Here is a 27,425-nt window from a genome sequence, read left to right on the forward strand (position 1 = left end):
TCAAGGCTGGGAAGGCACGCAGCAGCGACGCAAGCCATAAGACCTGGTGGTGGTAGCCGCGGCGGGCGCAGCCCGGGAAGGCCCAGCGGCGGCAGCAGGCCGGGAAGGTGCAGTGGCCTGTGCAGGAAGGCATGGAGCGGCTGGCGGATGCAGGCCTGGAAGGGGCCTGATCAACTCGGAGGGCAAGTCTTCCCACCAACCACAAGGTCCACTACCAGGCCTATCATCAAAGGGCTGGGACTGGAAAGAGCAAGGTAAGAAGCAAATACAGGGGCCCCTATACTGGACAGCAAACACTCCTGGGGCTACCGCTTCATAGCCCAGAAATCTTTAAAAAAAAAAAAAGCCCCTTTCAGGACCTCCAAAGACAAGGATGACAGAGTGAACCCCACTTGCTCCAAACCCCCCCTCTAACCCTGAAGATATAGTAACTCTTGCCCCAGGGCAAAACCCTCTACAGTAAAGGCTTGGGATCCTAGAGGAAGGGCATGGCTAGGACACTGCCTCAAAATGGGTAGAAAGCAGACTACAAAGACAAAGACTCTGGAGTCCTACTATCCTCAGAGGGAGGAACCAACCTCAGAGGGAGACAATGTGGACTCCACACCCATAGCTGAGACTTCAACAGGGAATGGATCCCAAGCACAGAAGGCTCTCCAAGATGAGATCAAAAGGAACTTTGAAAGCAAAATGAGAGAGATAGAAGACAAAATGAATCATTCTCTCAAAACGAAAATAGCAGAATTCGAAAAACATTATAATGAGATAAACATCTCTCTAAAAAGAAAAGTGTATGATATGGAAAAGGAGCTTCAAAAATTAACCAAGGAAAATGATTTGCTAAAAACCAGAATTAAACAAATGGAAACAAATAACTCTATGAGGAACCAAGAATTAGCCAAGCAAAACAACAAAAATGAAAAATTAGAAAAAGAGGTAAAATACCTCAAAGAAAAAATAACTGACCTGGAAAACAGATCCAGGAGAGATAATCTGAGAATCATAGGCCTACCAGAAAATTATGATGAAAAAATGAGCCTGGACAACATTCTCCAAGAGCTCGTTAAGGAAAACTGCCCTGAGATACTAGAACCTGAGGGGAAAATAGAAATCGACAGAATCCACCGGACACCTGCTGTAAGAGATCCCAAACTGAAAAATCCTCGAAATGTTGTGGCCAAACTCCAGAACTACCAGATAAAAGAGAAAATACTTCAAGCGGCCAGAAAGAAACAATTCAAATATCGAGGGTCCACAGTGAAGATTGCACAGGATTTGTCAGCCTCCACACTGAAAGATCGGAGGCAGTGGAATACTATTTTCAGGAAGGCAAAACAGCTCGGATTACAACCAAGGATCACATACCCAGCGAGACTGAGCATATTCTTCCAGGCAAAGAGATGGTCATTCAATGATATAACAGAGTTCCAGACCTTCTTAATAAAAAAGCCAGAACTCAATGGAAAATTCAACCTCCAATTACGAGAAGCAACAGTGACTTAGAAAGGTAAACAAGGAGAACACACATCATTTTAGAGGGAAAGAGGGGAGGGAGAGGAGCTTCACATGAGATCTATTCCTGTCATTCTTGATGCGAAGAAAAAATAGCATACCTCATTAAGTATAACAATATCCTACAGGTAGTAGGAGGGGGAAAGGGTTACAAAAGGGGGGTGGGAGTGGTTTGTAGGGAGGGAAGTAGTAAGAGGAAAAGGGGAGGAAAAGGGAGGGGGGCCAAAAAGGGAACACTGAGGGAGGTGGTGGTCAAAAGGAAAACTATTAAGGGGAGGAAGGGAGAAGGGAGGGAAAATACGAACATTAACAGGGGCAGGAATAAGATGAGGGGAAATAAACAGATAACAATCATAACTGTAAATGTGAATGGAATGAACTCTCCTATAAAACGGAGACGGATAGCAGAATGGATTAGAAATCATAATCCTACAATATGCTGTTTACAAGAAACACACCTGAAACAGAGGGATACACACAAGGTAAAGGTAAAAGGTTGGAGTAAAATATATCATGCCTCAGCTAAAGTAAAAAATGCAGGGGTAGCAATCCTTATCTCAGATAAAGCAAATGCAAAAATTGACCTAATTAAAAGAGATAAGGAAGGAAACTATATCCTGTTAAAAGGCACCATCGAGAATGAAGCAATATCACTACTTAACATATATGCACCAAGTGGTGTAGCATCCAAATTCCTAGAGGTGAAGGTAAAGGAATTAGAGGAAGAAATAGATAGCAAAACTATACTAGTGGGAGACCTTAATCTCCCCCTATCTGAATTTGATAAATCCAACCTCAAAATAAACAAGAAAGAAGTTAAGGAGGTGAACAGGATTTTAGAGAGGATAGGTATGATAGATCTCTGGAGAAAACTGAATGGGGATAAAAAGGAATATACTTTCTTCTCAGCGGTTCATGGCACATATTCAAAAATTGACCATGTTTTAGGGCATAAAAACCTCACAATTCTATGCAGTAAGGCAGAAATATTAAACGCATCATTCTCAGATCATGATGCAATAAAAATTATATGCAATAAAGGGCCAGGGAAAGACAGACTAAAAACTAACTGGAAATTAAACAATTTGATCCTAAAGAATGAGTGGGTCAAACAAGAAATTATAGAAACAATCAGTAATTTCATTCAAGAGAATGATAATAATGAGACAACATACCAAAATCTGTGGGATACATTAAAGGCAGTTCTTAGGGAAAGTTTTATATCCCTGAGTGCATACGTGATTAAATTAGAGAAAAGGGAGCTCAACGAATTGGGCATGCAATTAAAAAACCTAGAAAAAGAACAAATTCAAAATCCCCAATTAAATACTAAACTAGAAATATTGAAGACTAAAGAAGAGATTAATAAAATCGAAATCAAGAAAACTATTGAACTAATAAATAAAACCAAGAGCTGGTTTTATGAAAAAACCAACAAAATTGATAGACCCTTAGTCAATATGATAAAAAAAAAAAAGAAAGAAGAAAACCAAATTATGAGTATCAAAAATGAAAAGGGTGAATCTACCTCCAATGAAGAGGAAATCAAAACAATAATTAGGAATTATTTTTCCCAATTGTATGCACATAAATTTGACAATCTTAGGGAAATGGATGAATATTTAGAAACATACAAGTTGCCCAGATTAACTGAAGAGGAAGTAAATTACTTAAATAATCCCATCTCAGAAAAAGAAATTGAACAAGCCATCAGTCACCTCCGTAGGAAAAAATCTCCAGGGCCAGATGGATTCACTAGTGAATTCTACCAAACATTTAAAGAACAATTGATTCCAATACTCTACAAATTATTTGGGAAAATTAGTGAAGAAGGAGTCCTACCAAATTCTTTTAATGACACAAATATGGTACTGATACCTAAATCAGGAAGAGATAAAACAGAGAAAGAAAATTATAGACCAATCTCCCTCATGAATATAGATTCAAAAATTCTAAATAAAATACTAGCCAAAAGGCTACAGCAATTTATCTCAAGAATAATACACTTTGATCAGGTAGGATTTATTCCAGGAATGCAAGGATGGTTTAATATTAGGAAAACCATCAGTATAATTGATCATATCAACAATAAAACTAGCAGAAACCACATGATCATCTCAATAGATGCAGAAAAGGCTTTTGACAAAATACAACATCCATTCCTATTAAAAACATTAGAAAGCATAGTAATAAATGGAGCCTTCCTTAAAATAATAGGTAGCATCTATTTAAAGCCATCAGCAAGTATTATATGTAATGGGGAGAAACTGGAAACATTTCCCATAAGATCAGGGGTGAAACAAGGGTGTCCATTATCACCCCTCTTATTCAATCTGGTACTAGAAATGTTAGCAGTAGCAATTAGAGAAGAAAAAGAAATCAAAGGAATCAAGTTAGGCAAAGAAGAGACCAAGCTATCACTCTTTGCAGATGATATGATGATATACTTAGAGAATCCTAGAGAATCAAGTAAAAAACTGCTTGAGACAATAAATAAATTTGGCAAAGTTGCAGGATATAAAATAAACCCACATAAATCCTCGGTATTCCTATATATTTCCAATGAAATTCAACAGCAAGAAGTAGAAAGAGAAATCCCATTTAAAGTTACTGTAGACATTATAAAATATTTGGGAATCTACCTGCCAAAACAAACCCAGGACCTGTATGATCATAACTACAAAACACTTTTCACACAAATCAAGTCAGATCTAACTAATTGGAAAAATATCAATTGCTCATGGCTGGGTCGAGCTAATATAATAAAAATGACAATTTTACCTAAATTAAATTATATATTTAGTGCCATACCAATTAATTTACCAAAAACCTACTTTATAGAGTTAGAAAAAATAGTAACAAAATTCATCTGGAAGAATAAATGGTCCAGAATATCAAGGGAATTAATGACAAAAAATGCTAGGGAAGGTGGACTAGCTTTACCAGATTTCAATCTGTACTATAAAGCAGCAGTCATCAAAACTACTTGGTACTGACTTAGGAATAGAGGAGTGGATCAATGGAATAGATTAGGTACATGAGATTCAGAAGTCAATGACTACAGTAATGTATTGTTTGATAAACCCCCAGACCCTGGTTTTTGGGATAAGAACTCACTATTTGACAAAAACTGCTGGGAAAACTGGAATATAGTATGGCAGAAACTGGACATAGACCATTATCTAACACCATATACCAAAATCAAGTCTAAATGGGTTCATGATCTAGGTATAAAGGTTGATACTGTAAGCAGTCTGCTAAAACAAGGAATAGTTTACCTATCAGACTTGTGGAGAGGGAATGACTTTATGACGAAACAGGAATTAGAGAACATTATAAAATGTAAAATGGATAATTTTGACTACATGAAATTGAAAAGTTTCTGTACAAATAAAGCCAATGTAACCAAGATTAAGAGGGAGGTGGGAAATTGGGAAAGAATCTTTACAACCTATGTCTCTGACAAAGGACTCATCTCTAAAATATACAGAGAACTGAGTCAAATTTATAAGAATACAAGTCATTCCCCAATTGATAAATGGTCAAAGGATATGAACAGGCAGTTTTCAGAGAAAGAAAGTAAAGCTATCTATAAGCACATGAAGAAATGCTCTAATTCACTATTGATTAGAGAAATGCAAATCAAAACAACTCTGAGGTACCACATCTCACCAGTCAGATTGGCTAAGATGACAAAACAGGAAAATGACAAATGCTGGAGAGGATGTGGGCAAACTGGAACACTAATGCATTATTGGTGGAGTTGTGAACTGATCCAGCCTTTCTGGAGAGCAATCTGGAACTATGCCCAAAGGGCTATAAATACTTTCATACCCTTTGATCCAGCAATACCACTCCTAGGGTTATATCCCAAAGAGATCATAGAAATGGGAGAAAGACCCATATGTACAAAAATGTTTATAGCAGCTCTTTTTGTTGTGGCAAAGAATTGGAAATTAAGGGGGTGTCCATCAATTGGGGAATGGCTGAACAAGTTGTGGTATATGCATGTTATGGAATATTATTGCGCTATAAGAAACGGAGAGCAGGCGGTCTTCATATTTACCTGGAGAGGCTTAAAAGAACTGATGCTGAGTGAGAAGAGTAGAACCAGGAGGAATTTGTACACAATTACGGACACAACATATGTGTGATGACCAACTTTGATAGACTGGACTCTTCTCAACAATGCAGGGATATAAGTCAATCCCAAAAGACGCATGATGGAGAGAAAAACGTGCATCCAGAGAAAGAACTAGAAAGAACTAAATTTATATCCAGGTGGAAGCAAAATACCTGATCTTTTTTGTTCTCTTATTTGATTTTATGTCCTCTATACCAATTTTCATCCCAGCTGTTACAATCCATCCTTATAACCTGACCATTGTATAATGTGAAAGTATCTACAGATCTTATACTTGATTACAAGACGCCATGTGGGGGGAGGTGAGGGAGGGGGACAAAATGTGAAATTCAAGGAATTGTGGAATTGAATCCTGTAAATTAAAAGGAAACAAACAAATTAATAAATTAAAGAATTAATAAAAAAAAGCAAAAAAAAAAAAAGAAAAAAGAAATGGCTCCCTATTGCCTTTAGGATAAAAGAAAGACTCTTCTGTTTGACATTGAGAGCCTTTCACAAATATTTCTTTTTCGTGCAGTATTTTTCAGTCCAACTAGATGAGCGATTGTCCTGAATACAGGATACTCCATCTCCCACCTCTGCACCTTTGCATAGGTGTCCCCTCTGCCTGGATTCAGTCAATGATCAGTCAGTCAAAAAGCATTTAATAAACACTTGCTATTTGACAGGTGCTGTGATAAGCACATAATCAAGTAAGGTAATATTTTTAAAGTGCTTAGCTCAGTGCCTCAGCCAAGGTAGGTGAATAATCATTGTGTATTTCTCCTAAGTGCTGGAGATACAAAGAAAGGGCCCTGCTCTTAAGAAGCTTACATTCTAATGAGGGGGGGTGACAATAATCAATTAATTAGGCAAATACAAAATATACTTAGAGTAGCCAGAAGAAAACCTGAGAGGGAAGAATTTCTGAGGTCCTTTCAAGTCAATGTAGATACCCCCTTTTCCCATCAATTATTTCAGAGTTTCAAACTCAAAGTCTAGCTTAGGTATTTTAGAGATGTATAATAAAAATAACCCATCACCATCACATTATGACAGCACTGATATAATGATTGAAGGTTTAGAAAGCATTTTATATATGCTATCTCATTTGATACAAAAGAAATGCCTTGGGAGGTCTGAGGTGAGAACATCTTATTAACGAGGAGGATTGGGGACAACTTCCTGTGACTTGGGTTTTCCTGGAAGGACAGAATTTCAAGAGATGAAAAAGAAGAAGGAGGGGTGGCTAGGTGGTACAGTGAATAGAGTACCAGCCCTGGAGTCAGGAGGACCTGAGTTCAAATCTGGCCTCAGACACTTGACACAATTACTAGCTATGTGACTTTGGGCAGGTCACTTAACACCAATTGCCCTCTAAAAAGCAAGGAAAAAAAGAAGGAGGAGGAGGTTATTGGTGTGAGGAAACAGCTTGAACCAAGTCCGGCAAATAGGATATTTAATGATATGACTGAGGAGGAACAGTTTTCTGGTTTGGCCAAATTTGAGTAGGATAAGATTGGGCTAGAAATGTAGAATGATACCAGGTTGTGGAGCTTTCAAGTCCAGGAGTTCAGGAATCAGTAATTGAACCTCACTAGGAACCAATATCAGAGTTGGGGGCAGAATATGTGGCCAAGAATAAGAAAGATTTCTAAGCCATAAGAAAGTTCAGGTTGACAGGTCACAGTCAATCTTTGATCATTCATTCTTTGTCTTCAGCTAATAAGACAGACAATCTGGGCTGGATTTTTTATTTAACTTTGTTCAGTCTGCATAAGGACCTTCATTGACAGATTATTCTGTTGACCTCAGGCAGAGCCCCACCTGAATTTTCCCTACTCTTTCCATGTCAAACATGGCATCTTGGGAACTGGGGAGGAGGGTGAGATCTGAGGCCTGGAAAGGGAAAGGCATAGTTGGAGGCCATCTTCCACAAAGACCCTAGGAAAACTGGCTCTGGATTTAATGAGTATACTGAAGGAATCCTGTGGCCTTGGGGAAGAGGGCAGCCTCACCTGGACCTATGGAGACTCCAGTCAGGCTTCTTGGGTCTCAGGAAGATTGCTGATATTTCTTGCTGATGTGTCAGCACAGAAAGAGTTGTCTACAAAATTCACCCTCACATTGCTCAATTATTTTTTCATAAATTCCTGTATGTAGAGAATTCTTATTTATGCTTTGTGAATAGCACTCATTTTGTAGAAACTGGTACCATCTAACTAAACAATAGATATTCTATGGGTCATTTCCCCTCTTCATTGAAACTTTGCAATGATTAAAACTCAGAATTCAGATAAGCAAGTCTGGCTGTTCACATGGAGGTGAGAGGCAACTCCAACATGGAAAAGTCACATGACCATATCTCAGTGAAATACAGTAGAAAGGGATGAAGCAGGGTTTCTGGTAGGTGGGGGCTCAGAGCTACTCTGATTGTCTTTGCACTATCCACATCCTCAGACTAATTTGTAAAAGAATATTTATAGCCACACTTTTTGTTATAGAATAGAATTAGGAACAAAAGAGCTGTTCATCAAATGGAGCATGATTGGCAGACTGTGGTTTGTGAATACACTGAAAAGTTACTGTGCCCCAAGAAATGAGGAATACAGCATTCAGAGGAATCTGGAGTTTTATACAAACCGATGCAGAGTAAGAGAGCCAAACAGGGAGACCAATTCATACAATGGTCACAACAGGAGTAAGGGGAGCAGGACAGAATTTCAGAAAAACCCCAGAACTCTGATGAAAGCACTGAGCAATCTTGAGTTCAAAAGATGGACGATGAAATGTACCTCCCATCCCTAGGTAGCGAGTTGATGCATGAGCTTTCTCAGACACAGACAATTCATTGTGGTTCATTTTTCTTCACTTTACCTATTTGTTACAGGAGAACTTCTACCCATGGTGGGGAGGGACAGACAGTAGTTACTAGATACTGGGACTGGAAAAACCGAAGAGCATCAGGAAAAAATGTACATACAGAGCAGAAAAAGGGGAGCCCAAGGGAACAGAACTAGAACGCTTCTGTTTTTCACGCTCCATCAGCAGATCTGTTGGGTTTCAGCACTTGAACAAGGTCCTGATCACATCTTATCACCTGCTGCCAACTCAAGTCTTTGATATTCTTCTTCCCGCCTCCCTCAGCCTCCTCTCCCATTTAGGTAGAGGCTGAGCACTAAACTCTTTCAAAACTGTCCTTTAAACATAGCAAAAATTAGACTTCTGGCTCATTGTACTTTCTATCTGAAGCTCTGCTAGGTTTCAGCTTCCCTATTGCTAGGTACCCCGTGGTATCCCTCCTTTGTTTCTCCAGCTTCCTTTTGTGTGCTGTCTTTTCCCTACTAGATTGTAAGTTCATTGAATCAAAATTATAAACTTTAAAAAAACAATTTTTTTCAGATATGAATCAGCCTTTCTTCTCTCCCCTCTTCCCCCACTACGAAAGCAAGAAAAGCAAAACCCTCATTGCAAACCTGCAGTAAGATATGGAATCTGGGTCAAGCAATGGCCGAGGCAGCCTGGTCTGCTTCTTCACACACTAGGGCTGATGTGGAGCCCAACTTCCCCATGAAAGCATTTGGCACGGCATGAGATGATTGGAGTGTCTTTCCAAGAGCCAGAATCCCCTTCACTCACCTGGGATCACACAGACATCAAGTACCAGAGATGGATTTGAACCCAGACCTCCTGACTCCAAGGTCAACTTTTTTTTCACTTCTTAAAAAGGCATTCAAGACTCAGACATGAAGTGATTGTTAGATAAGTTGTGCCAGAAGCAGGATGTGATCTCGGGTCTCCCATTCCCTGAATCCCTTGTTCTTTCCACTCAACCATTCCACCTCTTGCCTTTCATATGATGAAATGAAGGGAAGACCTGACAGGCTATGGTGCATGAGGTCACAAAGTGTCAGACACAACAAAAAGAACAACCACAATGCTGGGGGAGGGAGGAAATGGAGTGGAATTCCTATGCCTCTCATTGTTAAGCTTCTGCTCAAATAGGGAAGACTCATAAAAATGCCCATTTCTCTAAAGTGGTTAAAAACAAACTCCCATCAAATAGCCCTGTGAGTGTGCAAGGTCAACCAGTATTTTCCTCCATGACAAAGAGGAAATTGATACCCAGAGTAGTCCAGTGACTAGCCCCTGGTAACACAGTAAGCATCTGTGAACAAGGCATCCAAGTTTCAACACATTAAGCCAAGGTCTAGGGATGAGTGACATTTAAATGACAAGAAGAACAATTCTGGGTCAAGGGGTGAGATGCAATGACACATATCTCCCTCCCCCAGGGAAGATGAAATCACAAGATCATTGGATTTAGTGTCCTTAGAGATGATCTGGTCCAACAACCTCATTTGACAATGGAAGAAAATGGCTTATAAAGAGTAGTGGCCTCTCCAGGGTCACACAGGGTGGAAACAGAAAAGCTGGAGTTCAAATGTAGGTCTTCTAGCCCCAAATCCAGTGCCCTACCTTCTTCTGCTTCAGGCACATCCCAGGCTCACTGTATATGTCTGAGAGAGGACATAGCTCCCTGTTCCATTTATCTAGGGGTATCTTGGTGGGACAGAGCTTCTTGGGCATACAGACTTTGGGGGCACATGTTGCAGTGTCATTAAGGATAAATTTGTGGTGTCCTCTCTTTCCTCTTCCCTCTCTTCTGTGAGACTAAGACTGGATCTCTGTATCCCCTGATCTCCCTGGGAAGTTGAGGTCCATTCCCCAAGGGCTATGCCCATTGCCATCTGGCCAGTGGGTGGGAAACACATTTCATCAGCCATCTTTTCATTTTTTAAAATTAATTAATTTATTTTTAGTTTTCATCATTCTTTCCATAAGATTTTGAGTTTTAAATTTTCTTCCCGTTCCACCCCTCCCCCTCCCCAAGACAACGTGCAGTCTGATATAGGCTCTACTTACACATTCACATTAAACATATTTTCATATTAGTCATGATGTAAAGAAGAATTAGAACTAATGGGAGAAACCATGATAAAGAAGAAACAAAACAACAAAGGAAAAGGAGCGCAAATATTATTCTTCCATCTGCATTCAGACTCCAAAGTTCTTTATCTGGATGTGAATAGCATTTTCCTTCATGAGTCTTTTGGAGTTGTCTTAGATCCTTGCACTGCTGAGAACAGTTAAGTCTATCAAAGTCAGTCATCAGATAATGTGGCTGTTACTGTGTCCAATGTTCTCCTGCTTCTGCTTATTTCACTCAGCATCAGTTCATATAAGTCTTTCCAGGTTTTTCTGAAGTCCACTTGCTCATCATTTCTTATAGCATAATAGTACATAATAAAATTCCATGATATTCAGATATCACAACTTATTCAGTCATTCCCCAACCAATGGGCATCCCCTCAATTTTCAATTCTTTGCCATCACCAAAAGAGCTGCTATAAATATTGTTATACATGTGGATCCTTTTCCCATTTTTATGATCTCTTTGCATTAGCCATCTTTTGAAGTCATGACTGGGATCCTCAATGGCTTAACTTCGGAGGCTTTCTGGATGTCTTCACTTTTGTTATTCTTCTGGACACTCTATGAATTGGTCTCCCTGTTCTGCTCTCTTCAATCTGCACAGTTGATATAATTCCCTCCATGTTTGTCTGAATCCGTCAAATTCACATTTGTTATGACACAACAAAATTCCACGATATTCATACACCAGAGTCAAGTAATCCATGTCCCACTGGATGAATACCCAGTTTGTTTCCAGGTCTTTGCTACAACAAATACTGCTGTTCTATATATTTATGTACTGATGGCTTCTTCCTTTCTCTCCTTGAAACCTTTGGGATACCTGCCTGATAGTGCAGCACCTCAGTCAGTTATCACTGCCATTCATGATTGGGGGACCCCAGAAGGAGCTAATGATTATTCTCTCAGGGGTAAAGTGTCTAGCACTGTTTCTCATGAGCTGCTACAACTGTGCTCCCTAATCACAATCAGACAGAAAGACAATTATTGTTAGCAAAAGTATTTATTGAGAAGGGACAGTAAGAACGATTGGTACAAAACATCCTGTCTAAACCCAAAAATCTGGGATGCATTCTGTCATAAACGCAGCTCCCCTGAAAGGAATGGGTACAAACTTCAAACCAAAAGATGCTGAGATACTTGGATTGAGGATCCCTGTAGTTAAGGGGTTAAGGCCAGCTCCTGGCCCTGGAAGTCCTTTTTTTCCTTTTGTGAAGTACTCTATGAGAAGGGCTCCAAGCATCACTGTCATTAGAGCCCATTCTTGGCATTTCTTTCTGCCATCAGCAGTCGTGGTCAGTTGCCATTGTCCTTCTGTGACTGGCTTTCTTTATACACTATAGGGGTTCCCACTGCCATCAGCTACTTTTGTGGAGGACCCAGATGATCTGGTCCATCTTTGAAATGCTGTTGTCTCGAGCCAAAGATTCCTTGTTCCATGGAAACTCAGGAGCATAAGATCATGGACTCTTTGACTCTGAGAAACTCAACATCTTAGGACCATGTAGATGGGTCATCTACACCCACGACCAGTGGTGATAAACATGGAAGTTTCCAAAAGCACTTTTACATGGATAAAGGGAATAAAGAAGATAGGAAATATGGAGACACTAAAAATATTGGAGCACTTGGGGACCAACAGAGTATGCACCCAAATTCATTCCAGAGGGCACCTTGGCTTCTAAACTGTTTGTGCACACATTTGGCTACACACAACTCTGTCTTCCTTTCTACCTCTCAGTCTTCTCTGGATGGTATAGGTCCCTTGGTCCCTGGATGCCTTCTCTCTCCCAAAATCCAGTCTCTTTTTCTCCCTCATGTCTTGGCTTTCTTCCCTGAGAGATTCCTCTAAACTGTCCTTAATGCAGGGAAAGAGAAAGGCTGTTACAACATCCCTATGGACTTTCTCCCTCTCTCTTGGGCTTGAGCGTTCTTCCAAGGATCAGTCTTTCCATTAACATACACTTGGGTGATGTCCAATGCCTGCAGAGAGAGAGAAGAGAAGTCACTGGCATCTCAGAATAAATGTTGGGACGAGGAGGACACTTTCCTCTCCAAACTGCCTCTACATCCCTCCATCCTGATCCTGTTCCTGTTCCCTGTCCCTTCAGCAACAAGAAGTCCACCGACAACCAGCATTTTGACTTTTCCCTTCATCCCTGAGTGAGCCCTGGTCCCTCCTTGTGCACATACCTGGTAGGCACTCTCAGATGGGACTTCAGGAAAAGCAGGGGAGGAGTCCAGGCCCTGTGAAGGGGGAAACAACAGCTAGTAAAGCCTCCAAAAGCTGAAGTTGTAAAGGAATTTAAGACAGAGAATGCTTCAAGAAGGAACTTAATGACATGTGACAATCAGAAGGGGTCTTAGGATGTCATAGTCATGGATCTCCTGAGTTAGAAGGGACCTCAGAGAACTAGTCTGACCCAGACCCTAATAGCAATGTCATCTAGAACTTATGAGACAAGGGGTCATCCAGCCTTTCTTGGAGACTCCCAGTGTGGAAGAGGACACCATGTCCCTGGTAGACCATTCCTGCATCCATTCAATAAGCACTAATTTGGCTCTCACTGTGTGCCAGACATTGTGCCTTAGATCCTAGGAAGACTCATTCTTTTCCTACCTGGAACTCCTGCTATGAAAATCCTCCCTGTCCTGAGTGGTGGTGGCCTCAGCAGTTGCCCAGTAACCAAGTTCTAGGTTCCAGTCACGAGTCACTGCCTTCCCAGACTGCTCCTCACCAGCTGCCAAGACTGATTCCCAAATAAGTCCCCCAGTATTGGACCCTTTCAGTCCAGATTCTCCAAAGCTAGACACCCCCACTATAACCCTTCCTTCTCTCCTGCTTTCCAGCTCTGGAACCATGATCACATCAACTCTGGCCTGACTTCTGATTCCATTTACCAGCCTTGTAATTTCCCAAAGCAAAATGTCCCTAATCTGCCCACCATTTCTCAATATGCGTGATCTCTAGCAATTTCAACATGATCTCATGCACAATGAACTCTTTCACTTAGCAGAGTGCTTATCAGATAGTGAGCACTGATTATGATTTGAATATGAATCATTCATTAATGAATGATTGTTTTATTCATTCATTCCTTTATTCATAGGTAGAAAAGAGAAGACTGAAACGGTATTGCAGTCAAGGAGCTAATATTCTGTTGGGAGGAAAACATTAGTAGAGAGACAATCAGATAGCAAGCGTATAGAGAAGAATGAGCAGAGAGAGCGCAAGCAGTGGGAAGGAGCAGGGCAGGCTTCTGTTGGGGTTGGCACTTGGGCTGAACTAGACAGGAAACGAGAAGGAAGTGAGGAGGGAGCACCTTCCAGGCATGGCACAGAGCCTGAAGAGAGGCCCAGAGAGGGCAGGTGAGAAATGGCATCCTTTGAACAATAGTGACTGATCAGATTGAACCTTTGAAGGGAGGAAGGACAATGAAAGTGTAATGAACATGAAAACAATGACCTTAGATCCATCCAAGGTGTAGAGGGTAGTGGGTAAAGATTTGACCTGGAATTCAGAAGGAACAGATTTCAGGTCTGACCTCTGACACAAACTGACCTTAAGAACATGAATAAGTCCCTTAAGGTTTCAATGGCTACCAGATCTCTAAGATTATAGGCTGCCTAACAACACAGAGAATGGGAGTTCCGTACATCAGTGAAAATAGCAAAACTACCCAAAGAAACCAGGAGTGGTTATAGTTCCTTTTTCTGGCAATCGAGAGCCACCGAACCTTTTTGATATACTGAAGGGACTTGAACAAATTGGCGCTTTATGTATATGTTTACCAGCTGTGTGCAGGAGAGGGACCCCACTGGAGCTTATGACACCAATGATGAAGCAGCTGTGGCAGTCCACAGCTGAGCTAATGATATCTTCAACTAGAGTATTGTCATGTTTAAGAGGAGAGATGGGGATGGTGAGGAAAGAACACTTGGCATCTCATTTCTAGCAAGATTTCCTGACATCAAGCCTGAATTGACCTCTCCTAATTTCATTCCTTGCTCCCTATTGTGCCTTCTCCTGTGGGGCCAAGGAGGGTCAAGCTAATCCCTCCCCGACATGTCATGCCTCCAAAGAGAGTTATCAAGTCCCTATTTGCCCCCACATCCTCTCCCAAAGTCTTCTCTTCTCGACTGGTCCCCAACCAGATCTCTTCACAGTGCTAAGGAATGATCACCCTTCTTTTTGCTTTCCTTCAGACACTCCAGTTCATCGGGGCGCTCTAGTGATCCTGCAATCTCTCAGGCACATTAAAAGTCTAAGACTCAGGGCCAGGAAGAATCTCCAGGTCAGAACAAAGGGGCCCCTTCCCTCTCTCTGACAGACACCCCAAAGTCCTGGGAGTGAGTGAAGGAGTGATGCCATAGTCACGGATCTTACCTGTCCAGACTTAGCTGAGCCTTTTAGGCAAACAGTGTTTTCATACAGGCCAGTGTCATCACCTGGAGGGAGAGAAAACCAAACAAAAGCTTTCTTTGGTGTATCCTGAGCCTGAATTCCATGAGGGAACAGGAGAATTGTTTCCTCCCCATCTCTGCCACAGAGATTCAGATCCTAAGCATTCAATTAGTGTCTATTATGTGGCAGAGGCTGTGCTAAGCATTGGGCATACAAAGAAAAGAAGAAGACAACCCCTGCCCTCATGGAGATTACAGTCTAAAGGACAAGACGACTTGCAAGCTGTGTACAGACAGGATAAATAGGAGAGATAATCAAGAGAGGGGAGGAACTAGGATTAAGGGGAATGAAGAAGGGCTTCTTGTGGAAGTTGTGGTCTTAGCTGTCACTCTAAGGAAGCCAAAAAGTCAGGTGAAGAGGAGGGAGAGCCTTCCAGGCATGGGGGCCAGAATGAGAAAATGCCCAGTGATGGAATTCCGGGATCTCTTTGCTGTAGAGTTCTAAGCTTCTGGGGTTCTAAGACTTCATGATGGGATGTACACACTCAGATTTGTTAAGACTTCCAGGTCTTTGGTTCTAAGAGCTGGCCTTCTGGATCCTAACTCTAGCTGGGCCCTGTCTTATCAGCTCTTCTCATCTCTGAATCTGTCTTAATGGAGGGAACAGAGAAGCTCTGGGTGAGGGCAAGGAAGATGTCATTTTGATTGCAGAGCCTGACTGTGGTGACTCATTGAGGCAAGGAGGTGACCCAGAGGTCCTCAAGACCCTGCCTCCAGGATGGCAGCTCTGGAAGGTTCCTCTATTGTGGAAGGGCTTCTATCACTAAGTTTAGAATGACTCATGCTCAGTAGATTGACCATATGTGGATGATTTCTTTGGCCATGGCAGCCTGTGGTGAAAACAAAACAATGCACAGTGACTATAATCTTGTGCTTCAGAGCCAGCTTGCCTTTGAGACATTATTTAGAAGCAGAGATACTGAGGTGGAACAGACTATGGACGTCAGCTACTGCAGCCCTCTCTCCACACCTGAGGAAATTGTGACATAGAGATTTTAGCCCTGGGCCACACAGATGTTAAGCACAGAGTCAGAATGTGAGCTGAGGATTAGAAAAGGGAGTGGATAATATTGAGAGTCACCATCCCTAGGCCCTGAACAAAGAATAACTTAAGTCTTCTCTAAATATGAAGGGCTTTGACAGTGCCTAAGGAGGGTACATGGTAATAAATTTATTTAAAATTAATTAAATGAAGGGCTCCTTTCAACTCCGGTGTTCCTGTAAAAGGAAAGGAAAGGGAGATGGCCCTCATTAGGACACTTCATAGGCTCTCCTTGAAATAAAGAAAGGTGACTGTGATTGAATCCATAAATCTCAAGGCCGCCATGAAGTACTGGTTTTATTGGTTGGTGTTTTCACTTACCATGTTTCGATGCTGAATGGTTCTTCTTTGAGAGGTGGTGTTTGCTTGCCCTTAAGAAAGAACAGACATGTGGGACTGGTGTTCCCCAAATAAGTAATATATTTCCCCAAGCTGGAAGGGATGATCAGAACAGAGTCAATGCTTGTCTTTGGATACTCATCAGGCTTCATGCCTTCTCCCTAAATACAGCCTCCTCACTCATAATTTCTTCGTGTACGGATGGTATTAGCCCCCTACTCAGCTTGTCCATGCAGTCTGGATCTGCCTCAGTGAACTTTTCTCTCATTTGGTCCCTTACTAGGTTGTGAGTAGTACAAATCTCCTTTCTCTCTTCAGCCCCTTCCATTCTTTCTTTCCGTGCCTTCTGGAACTTCAGTGCCTTTGTTTGAGGATCTAAGAAAAATGATTAGATCCAGTCCCCACCCCACTGAGGAAGTGAACACTTGTTTCCAAGAGGCAATCAAGGGTGAGGAATAGGATAAAATGTAAGCCCAGGGAAGGAAGGTAGCCAAGGGAATTAGTAATGAAAAGTGGCAGTTTGGGAAGGGAGGGAGATCAGGTCCAGAAGTGGGTACAAGGTGCAGCACCATACTGATATCTCTCCCCCATTCAGGGAGACAGAATAGAAGGGAGGACAAGCAAAGGAAACATCACTTTACCTTCCAGTCTTTCTGAAGAACAGGAAATAGATGAAGGTCACAATGAGAGTCACTCCAACTGCAAGTCCAATCACAGTGCCAATCATGGCCCCTCCAGAGAATGAGGAGCCATTCCCTCTTCCTGGATACTTGTCCACTGTGGACAAAGAAGAGGAAAAGAACCTGACTGTTTTGAGTGGTCTCCAGTATGAAGTGCCTAAACTTGTGCACAGTGCCCGGCACTCTGGAAATGCTTATTGATTGCCTGTAAATCAATAAAGCTGACTTGGCCTTTGTTCCTCACAGCCTGGGCATCTCCTTGGCAAGATGACATTACAGGGTATCTGGCAAACATTTGGAAACACCTGAATTTTGGGCAAGAACACCAAACTCTATGTATCCAGTCTCTGAATCTATAATTTCCTCCCCACATTATGCCCATTGCTCTTCTCTATTTCTGCTGATGGATCCACATCCCACTAACCCAAGTTCAAATTAGCAAACATCTTTGACCTTCTGTGTCCTTCAAACCTCACATGCAATCAATTGCTATGATATTCTCCTTAACATTATGCTTGTTTGTGTTTATTCTACTTGGACAGTATCTCTCACATCTACCTCCTCCTCTCAGCTTCCACACCAGACCCCTTCATCTCTTCTCTTCCAAATTATGCCAATAGTTTTCTGACCAATGTTCTTGCCTCTGGTCTTTGAACTTTTTAAATCATCCTTTATACCACTATCCAAATGTAATCTTCCTTAAATGCCATCCTGATGATGTCACTTTTCTCCTCAAAAAATCTTTAAATGAGTATCTATCACATTTATCCTTGAAAAGCAGTGCACTGGAACAGAGGAAGCCAGGGGTTTGGAATCTGGAGACCCAGATTAGAATCCTGGCCCTGTCACTTGCTCACTCTGGAATCTTCACCAAGTTTTTTATTTCTCTTCTCTGGACATCAATTTCCCAGTCAATAAAACAATTCAGTATACACTAGATGATCTAATAGTAATACACATCCCACCTTTTCATCCTGTGACCCTGTCTTTCTCCCCTTCCCCACAACCATGGGGAAATTCACAAATTCAAGCTCTCATCATTTTCCATCTGAATTTTTTCAATAGCTTCCTTACTGGTCTTCCTGTGTCTAGTCTTTCTTTCAGTTTGTGTCTTATTTTTTGTATGTCAAATGCTCCATGTGTTGTCATTTATGATACTGATTACCATCTATTACAGCATGGGCTAAGGTTTGCTGATAGAAATGAGATCTCTTACTCTGGACAAGTGGACAAATGACAGAACAGTCTTTGATCAGCCAGTTCTTCCTAATTAAGCTTAGAATTTAGTTGATCATTTTCAATCTTTTCCTCCAAGGTTCCTTATTAAATAAAATTTTATTGTACTGTGATCAGTATAAGATGTATTTAATACTTCTCTTTCTGTATTTATTTGTTAGGTTTTTAATATCTTAAGGCATGGTCAGTTTTTGTAAAACTGTCACACACAGCTGAGAAATATGTATATTCTTTTCTATTCCTATTCAATAATCACCAGAGTGATTGTAACAGCTTTTCCTTTAAGTTTTATTATTTAGATGTTATATGACTTGGTGCAAATTAATTGTTACATTCCTACAGTAAATCATTGTCTATAGTACCTTTCAACATAATTCCATTTTCCTGCTTATATTTTTACATCATGTCCACTTTTGCTGTTAGCTTGTCTCAGATCATGATTACTATGGTTATTTTTTGAGGTCAGATGAAGTATGATAGATTTTGCTCTAGAACCTTAATTTTAACTCTATAAATCTGTATATTTAAGATGTCTTCCCGAGCCAGCTAGGTGAATAGTGCACTGGCCCTGGAGTCAAGAGGACCTGAGTTCAAATCAGGCCTCAGACACTTAACACACACATACACATACACAAAATCTAGCCGTGTGACCTTGGGCAAGTCACTTAACCCCAATTTTCCTACCTTCCCCCCTCCAAAAAGCAAAAAAAAAAGATGTCTTCCCTATAGGCTACATATTGTTTGTTTTTTGCTTTCTAATCTTCTCTTTTGTGGGTGACCACATAGTTTCCATTAACAATTATAATCACTATGTGTTTTTTGTCATCTTGTTCTCTTATACTTTTTCCTCTCATTCCTCACTCTTTCCCCTACAAAAAAAGAGGGAAGTGAGAGAAAAGAATGTTTGGAAGGCTTCTGCTTCATTAAAGGTCCATTTCCCCCATAGTAGGACTATACTCAATTGTGCTGAGTATATTATTCTTGGTTATAAGCCTATAATTTTGCCTTTTGTAATATCATATTCCAACATCCCCATTCCTTTTTAGTGCTAAAACTTTGTATGATCTTTACTGTGACTCCTTGGTACTTGAACACTTTCTTTTTCAATGGTTACAATATGTTTTTCTTTGATCTAAAAGCTCTGGATTTTGGCTGTGATGTTCTCGGGAGTTTTTATTTAGAATTTTTTCCAGAAGGAGAATTTTTCCCATTTTTCTTTTCCCTCTGGTTCTAGTAACTCAGGGCACTTTTCTTTCATGATTTCTTAAAGTTTGAAGTCCAAATTCTTTTTCAGTTGGTTCTTTCAGATTTCCTCTTAACTTATTTTCAAGGTAGTTTGTTTTTGCTTTAAGATACCTTATATCATATCATTAACATAATCATCATCTTTTTTTTTTAGTATTTGGACATTGTTTTCATATCTCTTGTTGTCTTTAATTTCTGTTTGGTTCATTCCAGTTTTCAGGGAGTCTGTTACTGGAGTAACTTTTGGATTACTTGTACTAAGCTGTCAGCTCTTCTTTTAATTATTTCCTCTATAGTTTGGAAGGTAGAGTGGATCAAGTATTGGACCTGCAATCAAGAAGGCCTGAATTCAAGTCCAGACTCAGACGCTTACCTGCTGTGTGATCCTGGACAAGCACTTATTCTCTGTTTACCTCAGTTTTCTCATTTGTAAAATGGGAATAAAAATAGCATTGGTTTCCAAGGGTTCTTGTGAGGTTTAAATGAGGTAATACTAGTAAAATGCTATATGCCATAATTTGAGACTCTGCTTGTAAATATTTTCAAGTAACTTTTCCCCTTGGGTTTGAATTTTGGGCATGCCTGTCTCAATGTCATATTCCAACATTTTTTCATGGTACTATTTTTGGTTTATTCAATATTCTAGCCCAGGGGTGGGGAAGCTGTAGCCTCAAGGTCACACATGGACCTCTAGGTCCTCAAGTGGGGCTTTATTAATGAATCCAAATATCATAGAAAAATCCCCTCAATAAAAGGCTTTGTTCCATAACACTTGGACTCAGTTAAAAGGTCACACCCAAGGACCTGGAAAGCCACATGTGGACTCACGGCAGCATGTTCCCCACCCCTATTCTAGCCTTACCTCTTGAATCGGTACTTTGTTATTAGAACCAGGCTCTGCACCCATCTGGAAGGAATATGCGCCTCTTATTTGGTCTTGGTTTGTATTCTCTGGTATCTTGCTGCTGCTTTCTCTGGGTATTCAGTGTTGTGTTCTTTAAGGAAATGAGGAGTGGCTCAGGAAGGTGACCTGCTAACCTTCAGTGTGCCCAAAGCAATCTTATCTAGACTGAATGATGATCCCTACCCCCCTTGTCTGAGTCTGACAAGCTCTTGCCTTAGATCTGGGTTTTAGTAACCCCACTGCAGACTTGTCCTAGTTGGGGTCCAGTAGACTGCTATTGGCCATAGCTCTTATCAGCTAGCTAAAAGGTTCTGTTGTAGAATGGCAGATTTTGCCTTGTTCTGAGTTCTCTATCCTGCTTACTCAGCTGCAAACCTCAGACCCAGATAGACAATGAAACTCCAGCTTTTTGTCAACTCTAGAGCCTCAGGACCACAGCTGCTCCCACCCCTTGGCACAGGTCCCCTCTTCAGCACTGATTCTGTGACATAGCTCTGGGCTCAGATGGCAGAGCGGGTCATTGGCCCCTGTAAATGCTCCTTGCCCAGTGCCAGGCTCATCTCTGCTCAATCCCTGGCTACTTCTATCCCAGGTATGCAACCTAGGGTCCTTATTTAGTCTCGAGTCTTGTGGCACCTTCCTAGTTAGTCCAAGTGCCCAGACTGTGGTCTTAGTAACTATGCTGACCTGGGCAGGAAAAATGACTCACTGGGTTTTACTCTTGGTCTCTTGCTCTTTTGAGAACTTTGTTGAAGTAGCTGTGAAGGAGAGTTGCGATGGAGATCTTTTTTCTCCTCTTCCTTCTGCTACCTTGCATGGTCTGTCTCTCAGTGAAAAAACATTCCACAAACGCACTTTTATGACAACTCCTGCCCACTCCCAGCTCTATTTCTTATCACCTTAGCTTGGAGTTGAGGCCAGTTTTACTAGGAATTGAGAGGATGAAAAAGAACTTTAGATTTCCCAGATTTTTACACATCCAGGTTGTTTGGGCCAAGTCACAAATGCAATAGAGATGAGACAATGGCCACATTAAACTAACTCTGAGCCTTGAGTTGCTGGTCTACCCAGTATTGATGAATGATGTGCACTGACCAGATATATGTGTGATCATCTCTTCTTCTCTGCTAAGTAGGTTTAAGGGGTTCCTTTTTACCTACTGAGTAACCATAAGCATACTGAGCCTGGTCATTCAATGCTTTCTGAAAAATGGCAGCAGCAGTCTCTAATACTTCTATTGACCATGAATTATCTGTTCAGGCTGCATTGTTCTATGTTCTGCACTCAGACACATAATGTACTTTCCATCCTCTCTAAACCTCAGCTCAGGCTTTTCTCCATAGAAACAGAATATTCTTCCTTTTGACCTGCTAAACTACCTGTATCAGCAATGCAATATTCACAATGCCTATGGAAATTACAGATATGCTGATGTAATTATCCATCACAAAATATATCAGGCTTGCTCCTTGGCATTACATTACACTACCCCAAACCTTAAAAACAAAATTCAAGTGATAGCTCTTCTATGAAACCAGACCAGATTTCTGCCCATCCCCAAGCTGAAAGGTTCTTTTCCCCCAGGTCTCCTGTAACACTTTATTTTGTAGCCATATTCTAAGTATGCACATCATGTAATGTTGTGTATCAGCTAACTGTGGTTGGGGTCTGATTCATCTACGTGATTGTAAGGTCCCTGAATATAGTCATGGAGTCTTGGCTAAAGCTTATCTTTTTCCTCTGCTTGTCACAGTGCTCTGCAAAAGGTCTGCACGTAAGTGTGTGCTGAATGATAAATGAACTTGATTGTACATGACAGTTTCTATGATGAATTTAGGAGACAGGGAGGCTGGTCTCCATTTTTACCAAAGATAAAGTGTTCACTACAAGTATGACCACATTTCCCAGAATCAGATTCTTTCTTTCCATGTCCTCTCCCAGTTCAACATGAAAAAGCCATCTTCTTTGGTCTGAGCACTTGCTCCTGGCATCCCACCTTTGGTCAAGCCAAAAAGCTCACTCTCGGGGAAAGGAGAGACCACTTACCGACCACCCTGATGGTGACGTCCTTAGAGACCGTTATGTTGGTGATGTTGTTCCAGGCCAAACATGTATACTTTCCTGAATCTTCCCAAGATACATTGTTGATGGCATACGTGTTGCTAGAGAAGTTAGCATTCACAGTGCCATTGACTCGCCATCCATACTGTGCAGGTGGGTACGACTCAGCCTGACAGACTAAGATCAGTGGGTTGTTGAGTATAGCCTGAATCTCGTCTCTTACAGGGGTTGGAGAAAACATGACGTTGTCTGGTCCATCTGTGAAAAGGAGAGAGAGGGAGATGAGATGTAAGTCATTGTTGGGGAAGGGACTGGAGAGGGAGGGAACTCAGTCACTCACAGTTCACAGTCAGGGTAAGGGGGTCACTTTTGCTGGCACTGATCGGATTCCAGACTTCACATTGATAGGACCCAGCATCCTCCCTCCTCATGTTCTTGATGGTGAGGGTCCGGTTATTCTCTGACATATTCTTCCTCTCATTGAGTGGCAGGACTGCATTATTGAAGAACCACAGAATGTTCATCCCCTCATGTTTCGTGTTACATGTGAAGACCAGAGTGCTATTCTCCATGAAGTTGGTCCTGCTGGCAGAGATGGTAGGTCTGGATGCTGTTTCTGTAGAGAGGAAAAGAAGAGAGAGCTGTGTGAGGGACTGGCCTGTGTCTTCACCAGGTCATGTCCTCTAAAGCCCAAACACTTCCATTATACACATACAGCAATAGTTCCTGGCACCAGGGGAGGGGGATGCCCCCTGGTTCTAGAGTTGTGCTAATAAGGAAGGGGAGCAGGAGGCCCAGGGGCTGGAGTTCTGTGTCCTGGGCCAGCTCCTCCCCCAGACAGGTCCTGGGACATGCACAACTAGTGACTGAGGTGGGGGTGGAGTCAAGCATTTGTGAAGTGCCTGCTCCATGCCTGGCACATAGTAGGGGCTGTCTAAATGCTGTCATTATCCTCATTATTATGATTATTGTTCTTGTCAAGCACTGAGTTAAATATCATACTACCTAATTTCATCCTCTCAACAATGTTGGGGGGTAGGGTGATTATTCTTTCCATTTGACAGATCAGGAAACTGAGACAGACAGTGGTTAAGTGACTTGTCCAGGGTCACACAGCTAGTTAAGCATCTGAATCTTTATGGATCCAGGCCCAGTATGCTCCCTATCCACTGGAGTTCCTCCCAGCCTCTCACCAATCTTCTCATTCTAATTCAGGAGTCTTTAACCTGCGATCAGCGACCTTTTTTTTTTTTTTTAATGTTGATAACTATTTCAATAGAATTGTTTCCTTTGAATTCCTTTGGATTTTATTTTCTGCATTTAAAAGCATCTACCTGAGAAGGGGGCCCTGGGGTCCACCATCCTGACTGCCCCAGACATCTTTGACAAAAAAGAAAGGGAAGCCACAGTGGCTCCCATAATTCTCTGTTCCCGTTATCCCTTTAATTTACTCAGCTCCTATCTAACTGTGGTTCCAGGAAGTAGTTAACACACATATTATATTTCTAGGCCTTGTTTCCTCTCCACATTCTGATAATTACTTCCTCTTTGCCTCAGTTTCCTTAAATGTAAAATTAATGAGCAGGACTAGCTGGCTTCTAGGTCTGTTTTATCTCCAAGTGCATGAACCCCCCAGGATCCTCGCATCCCAGCAAACAAAGGAAAAAATGGAGGTTCAAAGTGATGAGGAGATTGTTCAGAAAGAAAGTGACTGACTGTTTCCTGTTCCCCACCTTAGCTCTCTTTCTTTTTGCCCAATGGTCCTTGTGGACCTTTCCCAGACCAGGCACCTGAAGGCTCAGAGCTGGCAGAGATCAGAAGCTTCTGGATCTCCATCTGGAAGGGCCTTCACCATCATCTGACTCACCCCCTTATTTTCACATTAGCTCCCTAAGGCCAAGTGCCTTGAACAAGGTCCATTGCCTAATAAATATTAGACCTGGGGTTGGAATCCGGGGTCCTGCCTCTGAAGCCAGGCTCACTTCAGCACCCCCCAAATTCTCTCTCTGAGTATATTGTCTCCCTATAGACGGGTGCCCCTTCTTCAAGTGCCTGAGGGGGTTACCTGGAGGCCCTCATAGAAGCTTCATTGGCAAACCCAGTGTCCTTTCCAAATCAGAGACCCTGCCAGGAGGGGAATCCTTCTTGGGAGAGTGACAGGGCTCCCTTCCACAAACCTTCCCTGGGAAGGTGCATGAACAAGGACTCTCATAAGGAGACCTAGGGCATCCACAGTACCCTGCTTGGGGTGCGAGAAGCTAGGGATCCCACAGGGTCCCTGCAGATTTGAGCCTTATATACTATCCCTGGTCAAATGTGATGACATTTGTAAAGAGTTTAGCATGGTACCTGCACACAGTAGGCACTCAATAAATGTTTGCCCCCCTTCTCCTCCCCCTAGTACAGCTTCTGTTCCTCCTTTGACCAGTTGGGAGCACAAAGAGGTCAGCAGATGCTCTGCCCCAGGAGAGACTCTGTAGCATCAGGGCTCAGTAGCCTTGGCTGGGAAGAGACCCAGGGCAGGCCAATCGTCTGCCCCTGTCTGAGCAGCAGAGAACCAGAGGGGTCAGGGGGCACCTGGCCCAAGGTCCCTCAGCATGCTGGATCGATGATCATCCAGCCTCTGCTTATCCTTGACCTTATCAGTCATCAGGCCTTTGTTTCCCTGGTGGAGAGCTGTGCTTATGATTCTGGGTAACTTTGGCCCCCCTGGGACATCCCCACTTGTGGTCTAGGTCTTGGGAACCATATAGAACATCAGTGACCTACTTCCCTATTAGAGTCCTTCAGTGGGTAATTAGGACTCTGCTGGGCCTAGCTGGGAAGGGAGTGTCAGTTACTGTTCCCACCCCCAGCAATGCTTCCCCTACCTCATAGACCTCAGGCATAACTGGAGAGGCCCGGTACCCTCTCCAGGGCCCTCAGTGCCCTCTCCTAGTTTCACAGAATGGCCTAAAAAATCTTGGAGGAAGAAGGAAATTATCCCCAAAGAAACTCCAGCTGTCCATTTCCAACCACCATATTCTCCCAAGGATGCCTGGGCTCACAGACTCTTTAAGGACACTATCTAGGCTTGGCGCTCAGACAATATAAGGGAAATTGAGTCCATGTCAAGCTGACCCCCTTCCTCCAGCACCTTCTTTGTCCCTCCTACCCTCAGAGTCTCTCCTTTCTAGAGTTAATTAGGGGCCTGTAAGGGGCTCTGAGCTTACCCCACCCCCTTCTTGGGATGTAGGCTTTCAAGACAAAGCTGGCATTACAAAGGATCCCTGGTCAGGTCAGCCTCCCTGGGCCCTGCCTGAACTGGGCCTCCAGGCGCTCCCTGGGCTAATCTCTCCCAGCCTGCCCTGGGGCTGCCAGGAGTCTTGCTCTGCATTCTCCCTGCTCCCTGTGCAAGGGGCTTAGGGGAGGGCTCTCAGCCCAGCCTGAGGGACGGTGTGGCCATGGGAAGGGCAGCACTTACCATACACGGCTAGCTGTCCTTGTGCCATTCTTATAGGGATGCTTTTGGGATTAAGAAGTAGTACAATGTAGTCACCAGTGTCACCGAGGGTAAGGTCAGCGATGAACAAGGAGCCATTAGAGAACACCTCCATTCGGCTTTCTTCTGTCTTCTGCTCTCCAGAAGAAGCATTGTAGAAAGATACAACTGGGCTGGGGGACTCTACTGTGTTTCTGAACCAAAGATAGCTGGTTAGCTGCTTTGACGACCCCAGGATGTCCAAGATGACGCTGCTGCCCACTGTCCCATAGGGTGGGTTTGGCACAACACGGACAGAAGCACTTTGGGCAGATGTCAGCTGGATCCAGCAACTGAGGAAGGAGGCTGAGAGGGGTGAAAGGAGGCAGAAAGGGTCCCCTTGTCCTCCTGAGGCGCCCCGGTCACTGAGCTATCCCCAACAAAAGAGAGTCAGCTGCTAAGCCTGACCCAGGGTCTGCTGCAGGCTCAGTGGGATATGGTTGAAGGGGCTTCATGTGCCTCTGTATCAATCTGTCAGCCCCAGTCTCTGTACATTATCTGAGTTTAGTCAGTAACACATTTTAAGCTCCCTCCTTGATTCATAAAGGATCTGCCAGTGTGAAAGCAAGACACTAAAGGTAGAAATGAATCACTAAAGTGTTGTGGTTCTAGATAGAAATCAGATCTTAGACCTGGATAGAACCTTAGAGAGCCTTGAGTCAAACTCCCTCAGTTAGGGATGAGGAAATTGAGGCCCATATAAGGTAATCAGTGTGATCAGTATTAAATAGGAAATAGCAGAGACAGCATTTGAACCCAGATTTTCAGGGCCAACCCCAGGGAGGGCCTTTCCCACTAAACCCTGGGTGCATTCAGGTTGACAGAGAGTACCTCTCAAACAGCCCTGTGAGGAAGGTGGTTCCCATAACATATGAGTGGTAAGTGAGCTGTCCGTGGTAACTCAGCTAGTAAATAGAGCTGGCACCTCTGGGTCTCACCCAGGTCTCCTATGACTGTAAAGCCTCCCTCAGCCTCTTCAGAGGCTGATCAGCTCCAGGACTGGACATTGGCCTGAGTCTTAGTCATGTGGATTGTAGCCTTGAGCTACTACTTCCCATCTACCCCTGGCTTAGGGAAGACCCCCCGGCCAAGTCTGCAGAGACTGTCTCTGGGACAGACCCCCTGGGACTAGTCTCCTTGATCCTGGGTCCTTCTGTTGATCAATTTGTGTTTGTCTGGTCTGGAATCCTTGAAGCTCCCTCTGCTCCCCTGAGCTCCAGCCGAGCTGGTATCTCACCTGTGAACACAAGCCCCTTGCAGGAGCTGCCTCCGCTGTGGGGAGCTTGTAAGGGGTTCTCCATCAT

General features: G+C 42.6%; 1 protein-coding gene across 1 annotated transcript; it reads right to left on the reverse strand.

Moving 5' to 3' along the window:
* LOC138161407 (carcinoembryonic antigen-related cell adhesion molecule 6-like) lies at positions 1–27,425 on the reverse strand. The gene is made up of 9 exons (XM_069088230.1): positions 27,359–27,425; positions 26,065–26,427; positions 22,942–23,217; positions 22,587–22,859; positions 17,117–17,252; positions 16,458–16,507; positions 15,018–15,079; positions 12,824–12,877; positions 1–117 (listed from the first exon to the last, which is right to left on the reverse strand). Exons 1-9 carry the CDS (start codon positions 27,423–27,425, stop codon positions 1–3), a joined length of 1,398 nt encoding a protein of 465 aa, XP_068944331.1.

The sequence above is a fragment of the Petaurus breviceps genome, unplaced genomic scaffold (assembly GCF_028583685.1).
Source record: "Petaurus breviceps papuanus isolate PSGF00001 unplaced genomic scaffold, PetGlider_PUasm1.0 185, whole genome shotgun sequence".
NCBI lineage: Eukaryota > Metazoa > Chordata > Mammalia > Diprotodontia > Petauridae > Petaurus > Petaurus breviceps.